Consider the following 13,994-nt stretch of genomic DNA (forward strand, 5'->3'; position numbering starts at 1 on the left):
GCAGCCACTGCACTCCAGTCTAGGTAACAGAGTGAGACTCCAACTCAAAAAAAAAAAAAATATATATATATACTTTGAAAAAATATATACTGCCAGGCGCAATGGCTCATGCCTGGCAATCCCAGTCCTCTGGGAGGCATAGGCGAGAGGATTGTCTGAGCCCAGGTGCTCGAGACCAGCCTGGGCAGGTTACTGAGACCTCTTCTCTACAATAAATCAAAAAATTAGCTGGGTGTAGTGGTGCATGCCTGTGGTTCCAGCTACTTGAAAGGTTGAGACGGGAGGATTGCCTGAGCCAAGTAGGGCGAGGCTGTGGTGGCTGTGAGCATGCCACTGCAATGCCAGTCTGGGTGACAGAGTGAGACTTAAAAAAATATGGAGAACATGGGGCCCCTGCCCCACCCACACACCCTACCCCAACAGATGTCCTTATACACCCTAACCCAACACGTCATTCATTATTCAACAGCGCTGAATCTGAATCTGTAAAATCACTCCAGATTTTTTTTTTTAATTAGTGTCTCACTCTGTTCCCCAGGCTGGAGTGCAGTGGCACACTCACGGCCACCGCAGCCTCGACATGATGGGCTCAGGCAATCCTTCTGCCTCAGCCTTCCAGTAACTGGAACCATAGGCATGCGCCACCATACCTGGCGAATTTTTTGATTAATTATGGAGATGAGCTCTCGCCAAGTTGCCCAGGCTGGTGGGAAATAAATCACAGGAAGGTGCGCTCCAGGCAGAATTCCACCAGGCACTGCTCGGGTCCAGGTGTCCCTCGACCCCATACCTGTAGCTACCAAGTCGCCCAGGGTCAACATGCTGACCCCTGCTCCCCATGGCTCCCACAGAGTCTCTGAACCTGGACCTTTTTACATACGATGGCATAAGGTGTCGCTCCGCTCCTGAATTCCAGCAGAACGACGGTGCCAACTGGCCTGGAGACCGCTAAAGCAGCCGACTGGGCACAGGAAGATGGCTTCTCCCCACAACTGTCCCAGAGTTGCCTCCGCACACGGCATCCCAGACCTCTCAAGGAGGCAGGCCTTAGACTGTCTCCCTCTCCTCATCAGGCTGCCCTACAAGCACTCTCCCTGCTGTGACCCCAGTGCCTCCCAGCCTTCTTGAGTTCTCCTCCCAGCTGTCACTTCTGGTCTGTCTCTCCATAGGCAGAGGTAGTGTTTCTGGCACACCCCAACTCAACAGTCCCTGCTCTGTCTCACAGGAGGGCTTCTGGCAAGTGGGCATTCCTACCCACGCCTTGCTGTGTGGTCTGGCTGCCTAGGGCATGCCATGGTGGCATGAGAGGCCATCACAAGAGATCACTCACGGGCCCTGAACACCACGCCTTGCAATCTCAGTCCTCTGGGAGGCAGAAGCGAGAGGGTTGTCTGAGCCCCTTTGTCACTGTCAGAGTCCCCGCTGTCAGGGTGCCTGTGGTAACACAGAGAAAAAACCCCATGCCCAGGCTCCTTGCAGGGAGGTGCCCAGGCCTGCCCACTGGGGGCCAGGGGAAATTCCTTAAGGGGAGAGTTTAATGCCAATCCTAAAGTCAGTCTGGAGGAAAACCAGTCCAAGAGTAAATGATATTCAAGAATAAGAACCACCTAGACGGGGCCTGACAGTAAGATTCCTCCAAAAGTCGCAGAAGTCTGTGTCGGCCTTCTGAAATGTTCCTTTGCCAGATGCCCTTGAGGTATCTAGCCACTCAGGCCTCCTGGCCACGCCTGTCCTGCTCTGCTGGGTCCTTCTGTCAGTGTTGGATGCCGCACGGGCTGCGCCTGACTCCTCGAAGGCCTTGAAGCTCTCTGCCACAGCTGCAGTCATCATGTCCAGTTTTTGTTCCGGTGTATTTTTCAATCTTCTACTTTAATCACTCTACTTGCTAAGACTTTTTCTATATTATTCACTTTTGTGAAGCACAAACTTTTGGCTTTTAGAATTATTTCTAGGCCAGGCGTGGCGGCTCACACCTGCCATCCCAGCACTTTGAAAGGCCGAGGTGGGAGGATCAATTGAGCCCAGGAGTTCGAGACCAGCCTGGGCAACATAGCGAGACCTCGTCTCTACAAATCAAAACATTAGCCAGGTGTGGTGGCACGTACCTGTAGTCCCAGCTACTTGGGAGGCTGAGGTGGGAGGATGGCCTGAGCCCAGGAGGTCAAGGCTGCAGCGAATCATGATTGTGTCACTGCACTCCAGAGTGAGACTCTGACTAAAAAAAATAAATAATTTCTCCTGCTGTAATCTCTGTTTTTACTTTATGGCCTTCTTTCTACTTTCCACTTACTGTTGTTCCCTTCCCAGGTTTTTTAAATGTTTATTTTTAAAAAATTTTGAGGCTGGGCTCAGTGACTCAGCCTGTAATCCCAGCACTTTGGGAGGACGAGGCGAGTGGATTGCCTGAGGTCACGGTTTCGAGACCAGCCTGGGCAACTTGGCAAGACCTACAATAAATCAAAAATTAACCGGGCGTGATAGCATGTGCCTATAGTTCCGGCCACTTGGAAGGCTGAGGCGGAAGGATCGCGGGAGCCCAGCAAGTTGATGCTGGGGTGGCCGTGAGTGTGCCATTGCACTCCAGCCTGGGCCACAGAATGAGACTCCATCTCAAAAAAAAAAAAAAAAAAAAAAAAATTTGAGAGACAGTGTTTCACTCTGTTGCCCAGGTTGAAGTACAGTGGCATAATCATGGCTACCACAGCCTCGACCTGCTAGTCTCAGGTGATCCTTCTGCCTCAGCCTTCTGAGTAGATGGGACTACATACATGCATTACCATGTCTGGCTAATTTTTTTATTTTTTGTGATGACAACTCTTGCCAAGTTTTCCAGGCTGATCACAAAGTCCCAGGCTCTAGTAACCCTCTCGCCTCAGCCTCCCAAAGTGCTGGGTTTAGCGACATGAGCGCCACACCTGGCCCTTAGCTCATTCTCAATCTTTGTGTTTTAACAAACGTGCTTTAACTGGCACACGACAGCGATCCCCGCTTACAGGGACATGGCAGACCCTGGCCTGTGGCCATGGCCCCAGATTCATTTATGGAACAAACATGGAGCAAACACCTCTGAAAGTGTTGCAGACGTAATTCCACCTGGTGGAGAAAAGGTCTCACGCCTGTGGCCAAAATATCTGGATTGGCCAGGTGGGGCGGCTCACGCCTATAATCCCAGCACTTTGGGATGCAGAGGCGAGAGGACTGGCTGAGTCCAGGGTTTCGAGACCAGACTAGGCAAGTTAGCAAGGCCTCAACTCTACAATAAACCAAAAAATTAGCTGGGTGTGGTGGTGCGTGTCTGTGGTTCCAGCTACTTGGAAGGCTGAGATGGGAGGATCGCCTGTGCCCAGCAGGTTGAAGCTGCGGTGGTTGTGAGCATGCCACTGCATTCCAGCCTGGGTGATGGAGTGACTCCAGCTCAAAAAAAAAAAAAAAAAAAAAAAATTCTAGATTACAATGGGCTGGGGTGGACACTGTCCAACATGCGTCCTTGGACACACATTTTGTCCCACAGGCCACCCTAAACCTCACCCGGGCATCAGTAAACACCAACTGCCAATCAAGTCCCCAGGGCTGTACGCTTCGAGACACATCGCATTTACTGTCTTGCTTCTTGAAGGATTACACACCATTAAAAGAGGGAAATTCTGTCATTCGTGATGACGTAGATGGAAGCGGAGGGCGTTACGTTATGTTCCAGGAAGTAAGTCAGGCATGGGAGGACAGGTGTCGTGTGTTCCCTCATGCCCAGGGACTACCAGGGGAGCAGGGAGGCAGAGTGGATGGCAGTCACCAGGGGGACAGAAGGAGGGGGGAAGGAGAGGAAGAGGGGGAGGGAAGGGGGGAGCTGGGTATAGACAGACGGTCAGTTGGGAGTGGGTCCTTGTGCTCCACAGCACCGCGGAGTGACTGCGCTTATTAATTTCCTGACAGCCACGTAGAGTTTAACTTGCTGCATGTTTCTTTTTTTCTTTTTTTAGGGGGGTTAAATAATTTTTTTTGTTTTTTGAGTTGGAGTCTCACTCCATCTCCCAGGCTGGAGTACAGTGGCACGCTCATGGCCACCCCAGCCTTGACCTGCTGGGCTCCAACAATCCTTCCGCTTCAGCCTTCCAAGTAGCTGGAACTACAGGTGTGTGCTACCACACCTGGTCAATTTTTTTTTTTTTTTGGTTTATTGTAGAGATGAGGTCTCGCCAAGTTGCCCAGGCGGGTCTCAAACCTGCGGGCTCAGGCAATCCAGTCACCTCAGCCTCCCAAAGCGGAGGATTATAGGCTGAGCCACCGAGCCCGGCTAAATACATTTTTAATTAATTTAATTTTTTTTTTGAGTTGGAGTCTCACTCTGTTGCCAAGGCTGGAGGGCAGTAGCATGCTCCTGGCCACCGCAGCCTCAGCCTGCTGGGCTCCGGTGATCCTCCTGCCTCGGCCTTCCAAGTAGCCGGAACTACAGGTGGGCGCTACCACGCCCAGCTAATTTTTAAAAAAATTTATTGTAGAGACAAGGTCTCACCATGTTTCCCATACTGGTCGTGAACCCGTGGGCTCAGGCAATCCTCTCACCTCAGCCTCCCAAAGAGCTGGGATTACAGGCTGAGCCACTGCACCTGGCCTTTAATTCTTAATTTTAAAGATGTGGGGTACAATTCAGGGTTAGGTCTACAAATGTTTATTATGCAGGTACTCTTGTTGATGAGGTGTGCTTCCCTTCACCCTCTCATGTCTCTAAAGAGCCAGAAGAGAAGGTCTAGAATGTTCCCAACACCAAGAAATCATCACTGAGGTGCTGGACATGCTAATTGCCCTGATTTGATTGCTACGCATATCTCGAAATATCACACATGCCCCAGGTATGTCCAGCTATCATGTATCAAACACATCACAGTCTTAAGGCAGGAACTCCTAGAATCCCCTCAGGTGGTTGTGGGTGCCCTGGCTCCTCGGCTCGCACCCCTCTCACCTTCCCCTTCTTGAAGAGCCCTCTGGTCGCCCACTGCCTCAGGCACCAGCTTCCCGTAGGAGTGGTTCTCACTGGAAGCAAACTTGGCAGTGTCGAAGTAGACGGAGCCGTTGGAAACGTAGCTGGAAAACAGGAGGGGCGGGCATGAGAGAGGCCCGAGGCCTCTGCAGGACGACCTGGAAACCCGGCGGGCCCCGCTCAGCCCCCTTTCCCCAGCAGCTGCATGGAACTACATCAGCTACGTGAACTGACCAGCATGCTCGGGCCCTGTCGCCTGGCAGAGGCTGTCCCAGGCAGTGCGCCCTCTGCCCGGTGTCCTGGGAGCACACAGTCCCCCGCCCTGCTGACCTCGGGTAGCGTGCCCTCTCCCGGCCCTGTCCACACTCCACCCACCAGCTCGGCCCAGGAGAGGCTCTCGGCTTCTGAGAATCACTCCAAATCACTCCAGCTGGAGGGCGTAGCAGACAGGCCTGGCTGCCCTGCAGGTTTGTGTCACACAGAGAGGCGTCCTTACTGCTGTGAGAGCCAACCTGCCCCCGGCACCCGCGGCCTCGCACTCCTCAGCCATCCCGCCCGACTCTCTTCCCAGCCTGGCGGGAGGGCCATGGCCTGAGGGTAGGCACAGGGCCCGCCACTGGTCCCGCTGTCCCGAGGCAGGGGCACAGCTCACTGCCAATTGCAGACAGACTCTGGTTTCCGTCTGTGTGTCTGCTGGCTGGCTGCCTCTGCAAACGCTAATTCTGGGGATTGGGGAAGGGTTTCCTGAGCCAGATGGCACTGAGGGGCATGCCTGGGCAGGGCAGCAGGTGATGGGATCACCAGCAAAGTGGCTCAACTCACAGCCCAGTGAGAGACGTGGATGAGAAAGTGTCAGGGCTGCGGCGCTGATGTCTCTGATAACTGGGCAGCGTCCCGCTCACCCTCTGGGCCCTTTGCCCATGGTCTGAACTGCTGAGCTTCTGGACTGACTGCAGCCCCCAGGGCAGGTGGCCACGTCTGCCTAGCGGGTGGTCGGCAGGATCTGCGCTCTGGGCCCCCAGGCTGCAGGAGGTGTATGCTGGGGGCTTCGAGGTGGGCCCGAGCGCAGCCAGCACCCTCCCCCTCCTGCTTCCTGCCTTGAACAGAGGCAGTGTCCATGTAGTCAGACACCTGCTATGAAGGCAGCTGACATGGAATGCAGATCCCACAGGGCTTCGCTAACAGGCAGCCCTGGAAGCTGGGACCAAGTGGTCAGGGCGAGGGCCCATGCTGTGGGGTGAGCTGAAGGGACTGTCCTTGGCCGGGCACCCCAGGACACCAGCGCCCTGCGACCATGACCCTGCCTCAGAGCCGGGGAGCTCTCTCTGAAACGCAAGCCCAAGACGGGCCCCTTACCCGTAGCCGTTGTCCACAATCTTCTGGACAAAGTTCACGATTTCCGGCACGTACTCACTCACCCGGGTTAAGACGTCAGGAGGGAGGACCTGCGGAGACATGAGAGGCCTGGGTTTCCCATCTGGAACCCGCAGTATCTGATAAGCACGTCCACAAAAACGGCACCAATTCCCAGGACAAGAAGGCCCTCGACTCAGCCCCTCGCTGAGCAGGCACGAGGCCCACTGGTGTCCCCAGCAGAGGATTCAGAGCCACGGCCTCACGCAAGATGGACGGGCCGCTCGCGACACTCACGTTCAGGGCCTCCATGTCTCTGTGGAACTCGCCTTCCCAGAACTTGGGCAGCTGGGAGAAGATGGAGTTGTCAGTCACCTCGCTGCCGAGCGTGGCGTCCAGCCAGTCGGAAAGTACGTCCCTGGCCTCCTCCAGCAGCACCTGTGAGAGGGGAGCACGTCCAGGTCCAGGCTGCACGCCTCATGCACGCCCACCACGTGCACAGCCCCATCTGCAAAGAGCCATCAGGCCCCAGGAGGCAGGGAGGCCCAGCAGGAGTCTCCACTCACAGGAGGGTCTTGCGTGAACAGAGAAGCAGACCCCAGAGAGGCTGTGGGTGCAGAGGCAGGATGAGTCGGAAGGTCAGGCTGGGCTTGGGGAGGACAAGTCCCTACAAGAGTGGGGTCATGGGCAGAGGCGGGGCAGGAACACACAGTGTGTCACCAACAGGCACGGGGTGAGCTTGAAAACAGTCACGACAGAGACAGTCAGGTGAGGACAGACAGCAGGACGCCCGGGCCCTGTCTCCCGATGCCATCGACTGAAGACGCCATCCCCACCTCACGCACCACAGGAGGAGAAGCCACCGGTCCCACAACACAGCACCTGTGTGACCTGTGTCCTGACCACATGCCCCGGCAGTCTAAAGAGTATCCTCACTTGGCCGGACTCGGTGGCTCAGTCTGTAATCCCAGCACTTTGGGAGGCCGAGGCAAGTGGATTGCCTGAGCCCGCTGGTTCAAGACCCACCTGGGCAACTTGGCAAGACCTCATCTCTATAATAAATCAAAAATTAGCCGGGCATGGTAGCGCATGCCTGTAGTTCTGGCTACTTGGAAGGCTGAGGTGGAAGGGTCTCCAGAGCCCAGCAGGTCAAGGTTGTGGTGGCCAGGAGCGTGCCACTGCACTCCAGTCTGGGCGACAGAGTAAGACTCCAACATAAAAAAAAAAGAGTGTTTCCACTGCACTCACATCAGAAGGGAGAAACGCCCACCCTCCACCCACTTGGAGGGACCCCATGTTCTCAACATCTGAAGTGAAACAGGTCAGATGTGAGGCCAGGCAGGCAGCCCAGGGTCTACTGTGGGAGTAGGCTGCTCATTAGAGAGACCAGTGTAGACGATGACCTGGTAGAGCGCAAGGACACAGGGGATGGAGTGCCATAACCACCACAGGGAAGAGCACAGCCCCCGGGTCAGGCTCCTGAGGCACCCCTGCCAACGGCTCCCAGATAAAGCATACCAGTCAACGGGCTGCAGGGCTTCCAAGTGCCAAATAAATCTGAAAGGATGCTCGGCCTTCTGTCACAGCTGGGCACCCAGGGGGCAGACAGCATCACAGGCAGGGCGCGTGCCCAGAAGGCAAAGGCTGGGTCTGCACCAAGCAGGGCGACAGAAACATGCTAGGGGCGAGTGGCCCCAGGTGAGTGTGTCCCAGCACTTAGGATTGCCAAGATCACAACCCAATAAGAACCGAGATCCGAATCAAGGTCACCAACACCCAGGGACACGAGCAACCGTGGGCGGGAGTTGGCAGAGACGACAAACAGTGGGTTGACACTTACAAGGGCTTCAGATATAAGAGTCCTCAGATACACAGCAAAAAATAGTGAGTATAGCATGCTTGAAAAAATAAAGACAATCACAAGACGATAAGCACTAGTAAGCATTAAGAGGTTCTCGAAGTGGCCCAGGTAGATGTGAAATAGAGACATGGCCAGGTGCGGTGGCTCACACCTATAATCCCAGCACTCTGAGAGGCCGAGGTGAGAGGACTACCTGAGTTCATGGGTTTGAGACCAGCTTGAGCAACTTGGTGAGATTTCACTTCTACAATAAATCAAAAAATTAGCTGGGAATGGTGGTGTGTGCCCATAGTTCCAGCTACTTGCAAGGCTGAAGTGGACGTGAGCAAGCCACTGCACTCTAGCCTGAGTGACAGAGTGAGACTCCAACTCAAAAAAAAAGAGAAAAAAGATAAAAGAAAGAAAATAGAGACAGATGGGTCTTTCAGAGGTGAAATCTTATTAACTGATGAAATAAAAACATGCAATAGGATAGAACAGATAGCCAAACAGAGAATTAGTGAAAGGCAAGACAGAACTGAAGAAGTCATTCAAAATGAAACAGAGATAAGAAGGAAAATATGAAAGACAGAGTGAGAGACACAGAGGAGGAGGATGAACAGATGTTCTCACATCTCACTGGAATCCCAGAGAGGAAAGAGGGAACGGAGCAGAGGTGACACTTGAAGACATATGAGTTTCTCAGAACTGATGCAACAATCCAGACTCAGGAAGCGCAAAACATACCCATCAGGACAAGTCAAAATAAATCCCTTCTAACGTCCAGTGAATCAGCAAACAAACAAGAAAGAGCATTTTTATAAGGAGACAGATAGAAAAGATATATCTGCCTACAGGAGAAAGGCAGTTGTAAGGGCAGCCACCTGCCCTCAACAACAGGCAAAGATGGAAGCCGGAAGACAGCAAAATAATCCCAGAGAGAAACAGTCATGCACGTGAACTGTGCACCCGGCAAAGCCCACTTCAACAAGTGTGGCGAAATACCCTTCAAGATACGCAAAAGCTGCTTCCCAGCAACATGTCTAACCCTGCCTGATGATGAGAACATTCAAGGTCAGACACAACAGGGACGGGACTCGGCCTCCGTCCCACTAATGTCTCGCTCCACACACATTAGCTGACTGCCAGACCTTACAAGGGATCTAAGAAACTCAAGGAGAATTCACCCCTCACCCACATGTGCACAAGCCCACTGATCCGAGCCCCTGGTCCCACTAGGGTTCTGAAATCTCCTCTCTGAGTGAGGCTTACCCGCCATTTTTGGTAGATGCAATGTATGAAGTATGCATGTACGCTACACTTGGACGGTACGCTATGCTGGCTGGTCTCGGTGACTTAGCCTGTCATCCCAGCACTTTGGGAGGCTGAGAATGGATTGCCTGAGCCCGTGGGTTTGAGACCAGCCCGGGCAACTTGGTGAGACCTCAGCTCTACAATAAATCAGAAATTAGCCAGGCAGGTGTGATAGCACATGCCTGTAGCTCTGGCTGCTTGGAAGGCTGAGGGAGAATGCTCTCCGGAGCCCAGCAGGTAGCTGCTGGGCTGGCCATGAGTGTGCCACTGTGCTCCAGCCTGGGTGACAGAATGAGACTCCAACTCAAAACAAAATAACAATACCCCCCCCTTATCTGCTAACACACATTTCCCTCAATGTGACACCTTCCTCTTACCTAATAAAATGCCCCCCGACAGCCCCTTTGGGGACCAGCCAGAGGACCCCTTCTCCTGAGCTGCCTCCCTTGCATGAGTCCCCAGAGAGCCCTTGTCTGGGAGTCTGTGTGGCCTCGTGCCTATTTCCATGACATGAAATCCAGGAACCTGCGGCCATGACACAGGGTGCTGCCTGGCCCACAGATTAGCAGGCTTTGCTCTAGCTTCAGCAGGTCTGGAAAGGGCCCTCCCTCAGCAAGCTCTTCAGGTGATTCGTTTTTCTGAGTTGGAGCTCATCCCATCGCCCAGGATGGAGTGCAGTGGCATGCACACTCATGGCCACCTCAGCGTCAACCTTCTGGGCTCCAGCCATCCTTCTGCCTCAGCCTTCCGAGTAGCCGGAACTACTGACACATGCTACCATGCCCAGCTATTTTTTAATTTTATGTAGAGACAAGGTCTCGCCAAGTTGCCCAGGCTGGTCTCAAACCTGCGGGCTCAGGCAATCCACTCGCCTCGGCCTCTCAAAGTGCTGGGATGACAGGCTGAGCCACCACACCCGGCCCAGGTGATCCTCATCTCCAGTTCCGTTTGGATGGCATCAGCATTTGGCGTATTGGAAGCCTGGCAACATCAGAGCACAAAGCACAGCAGAGGTCCTGGGTGGGAGCCGAAGCCCTGGGAGCTGTGCTGTTCCTGGTGGGGGGAGAACGTGCTCATGTCCCTCACGGGAGGGAAGAGGGAGGAGGGAGGGTGCCTCGGAAGCGGCCCACAGATTCTTCAGGCCCGAGCCTGTCCCCTCTCGCCTGCCCCTGCTCCGATCTCCAGTCGCCGGAGAGTGCAAACCAAGAGCAGGAGACACCACCTGAAAAAGTCAGGGAGTGACAGTGTGGCCAGGCCATGGGGGGGGGGAACGCTCACGCCATTGGGCGATGTAATGGCGCAGCCGCTGTGGAGACAGCATGGCAGTTGCTGAGAAGGTCAGGGACAGCACCGTCGTGTTACGGCGGGGTCTAGCCCGAAAGAAGTGAAAGCAGGGACCGAGCAGACTGCCACAAGCCCGTGTTCACGGCAGCGTTATCCACATCAGCCGGAAGGTGGAACGAACCACGTGCCCACTGAAGCTGAACGAACACGTGAAACACACACAGGGGCCTCTCACTCAGCCTCTCACCGGAAGGAGATCCTGACACGGGCTACAATGGGGACAGACCTGAGGACACGATGCTGAGTGAAATAAGCCCGTCAGAGACCAGCACTGTGTGAGTCCCCCAACATGAGGTCCTAGAGTCGTGGAACCTACAGACACAGGAGGTGAGCGGGGGTGCTGGGGAGCATGAGTGTTTCATGGGGACAGAGCTTCAGTTTGGGAACAGGAGAGAGTTCTGGAGATGATGGTGGTGACAGCTGCATGACCATGTGGATATACACAGTGCTATCACATTGTACACTTAAAGCCGGTGAGGATGGCAATTTTACATCACGTGTGTCTTTTTTTTTTTTTGAGTTGGAGTCTCACTCTGTCGTCCAGACTGGAGTGCAGTGGCACACTTCCGGCCACTGTATCCTTGAGCTGTTGGGCTCTGGCGATCCTTCCACCTCAGCCTTCCAAGTAGGTGGAACTACAGGCGCACACTACCACGCCCGGTTAATTTTTGATTTATTGTAGAGATGAGGTCTCTCCAAGTTGCCCGGGCGGGTCTTGAACCCGCGGGCTCAGGCCATCCACATGCTTCGGCCTCCCAAAGTGCTGGGATGACAGGCTGAGCCACTGAGCCTGGCCATGTGAGTCTTTAAAAAGAACATTATCTGGGCGCAGTGGCTCATGACTGTCATCCCAGCACTGGGTGGCGGAGGCGAGAGGATTCCCTGAGCCCAGGGGTTCAAGACCAGCCTGGGCAACTTGGCAAGACTTCATCTCTACCATAAATAAAGAAAAAAATTGGACATGGTGGCCATGCCTGTTGTTCCAGCTGCTTGGAAGGCTGAGGTGGAAGGATCACCTGAGCCCAGCAGGTCAAGGCTGCGGTGGCCAAAAGCGTGCCCCTGCCCTCCAGCCTGGGTGACAGAGACTCCTACTCCAAGAAAAAAAAAAAAAAAAAAAAAAAGACGGCCAGCAGGGGGCGCTGGCACAAAAGCGAAGGGCCGGCCCGGGACGCCAGCCACAGGGAAGGCCCGCAGAGAGACAGGACCAGGCCATCCCCTGTGTCCGGAGGAGGGCTGCACGGAGGCGGAAGCGCTGACCCGCAGGAAGGCCCAAGCTCCGCAGGCACCCACGGCCCCATGCTCACCCAACTTTAGCCCCAGTCCCCTTTCTCCAGTTGCTGCCATCGAGAAACACAGGGGGACCCGGGAAGCCCTGGGATGACAGACAGGGACTGTTCCCCACGTTCCAAGTGCATCTCCTGCTTCTCTGACGAAAGTGGTGGGAGGGCACGGGGCGGGAGCAGGACTCCAAGGGACCCCCGAGACTCACTCCTGACAGGGCAAGAGGGGTGGGGCCCGAGGCAGCCGCCACGACATATTCAGACCCACCTGCGCTCGGCTGTCCACTTCCTCTCCGGCCAGCTGGGACTGCACGGCCCTCTCCAGTGGCTCTGCGGCCAGCCGCACGGCCTGCTGGATCCGCTCCAGCATCTGCCTTTTATCGGGGTCTGTGGTCTCGCTCAATTTTTCTGAAAATGACTGCAACCGTAAAGAGACGTCAAATGGGCTACAGACTCCGCGGCAAAACCCTGAGTCCATCCAGGTGACTCGGGCAGGAGGGAATCTAGATTTCCCCGGGGCTGCCTTGCACCCCAGGCAGCAGGGTGGGGACAAGAGACTCTGGAGCCCCTGGCCCAGGCGCTGCTGGCGCTGCCCCCTCCCTACAGGTGACCCTGGGCTTTGGTTTCTCGATGCCTGTTTCTCCGATGCAAAAGGCATATGACAGAGCAGCTCCCAGGCTGTGTGGGGGTAGAGGATGGTCACCACGGCCACCCTCCATCATGACGGCATGCGAGCCTCGCTGGCTGAGAGACCGCTACACTCTAATTATATTCTTGGTTTTTAATTAAGAAAGGTAGATTGATGAGAGGGAAGCTACATTGTGAAGGACCCAACCGGCGGGACAGCGGTGAGAGCGTCTGCTGCCTCATATTCCTGGTTTTTCTTCCAGAGACAAAATGCCATAAATATGCCAGTAATTATGACTGCAATTACTAAGGATAATCAGTAATTAGTAAGGGCAAAATGACTTATTCTAATCTTACTATGTAACACAAATAACTACACGTTTGTAATAATGCTTGCTCAGAATGAAAATCTGTATCGGAGAGAACCAACTTCTCCAAACAATTCTGACAGTGAACAGCAGTCTGCATTTAAGGAGCTTAGTATAGACGGCTCCTGCATCTTACGCAGAGGTTTCTGACGTGGCTGTGACCTTAACAGTAGAGATGAGCTAGCGATACTAGGAAGCACCTTCACAAGGAAGAGGGACTGCTGCCCCGTAATGAATGCAGATGTCGTTCTGTAAGAGGCAGGAATGTCACCGACCCGCCCCCGTCCCAGTCTTCCCTGATGGAACTGGCTTGAGTGTCCCACCCCCTGTGAAAGCCTGCTGAGGAGGGCACCACCCCAGGGAGAGTGACCACAGGAGCCCAAGAGCCCCACACGGCGTGAAGGGCGTGGCCTCCAGCGTGCGCGCGCCTACCTGCAGGGCGGCGTGCACGTCCTCCAGGAGCTGGGCTGCCCGCGGCCTCTTCTCCCGGTACTGCTCAAACAGGTAGTTCTGCCGGGCCCTCCGGATGATCTGGGGAGGAGGCAGACGTGGGTTTACCTCGGAGCCCGCCTTCACCCCGGGAGCAGGCTGCTCTCACGCCTGGTGAACTCAGAGAGGGTGAGGGTGCCGTGGGGGCGCTGTGGGTGCCAAACATCCTCAGCTCCAGGGAACGCAAACACTGGCCACACCAGCCGCGCGGTGCCCAGGGCCCCAGTCTCCCACGCAGAGCCCCACGCCAAGGCACGTGCTGGGACAGGTCCTTCCCCCTCGGTTCACCACGGGCCACTGGCTCTTAACCAACTCGCCCTGATGGTGTGACTTCCTAACATCTGCAGAGCTGAGGGTATCGGTGCACAAGCTGATCCCTCGAGGGGCTTTGGAGAACGTCCATG

At 54.9% G+C, this 13,994-nt stretch overlaps 1 protein-coding gene across 1 annotated transcript in view; it reads right to left on the reverse strand.

The window, feature by feature from the left end:
- Positions 1-13,994, reverse strand: part of CARS (cysteinyl-tRNA synthetase) — a 48,722-nt gene that overhangs the window by 18,543 nt on the left and 16,185 nt on the right. Inside the window, exons 5-9 of the mRNA XM_008050968.2 lie at positions 13,534-13,632; positions 12,375-12,524; positions 6,626-6,766; positions 6,332-6,420; positions 4,958-5,079 (exon numbers count right to left, since the gene is read on the reverse strand). Of these exons, the coding sequence (XP_008049159.1) occupies positions 4,958-5,079; positions 6,332-6,420; positions 6,626-6,766; positions 12,375-12,524; positions 13,534-13,632 (601 nt within the window). The remainder of the gene's footprint in view (positions 1-4,957; positions 5,080-6,331; positions 6,421-6,625; positions 6,767-12,374; positions 12,525-13,533; positions 13,633-13,994) is intronic.

Source organism: Carlito syrichta, unplaced genomic scaffold (genome assembly GCF_000164805.1).
Source record: "Carlito syrichta isolate Samal-C Ts95f unplaced genomic scaffold, Tarsius_syrichta-2.0.1 Scaffold154673, whole genome shotgun sequence".
NCBI lineage: Eukaryota > Metazoa > Chordata > Mammalia > Primates > Tarsiidae > Carlito > Carlito syrichta.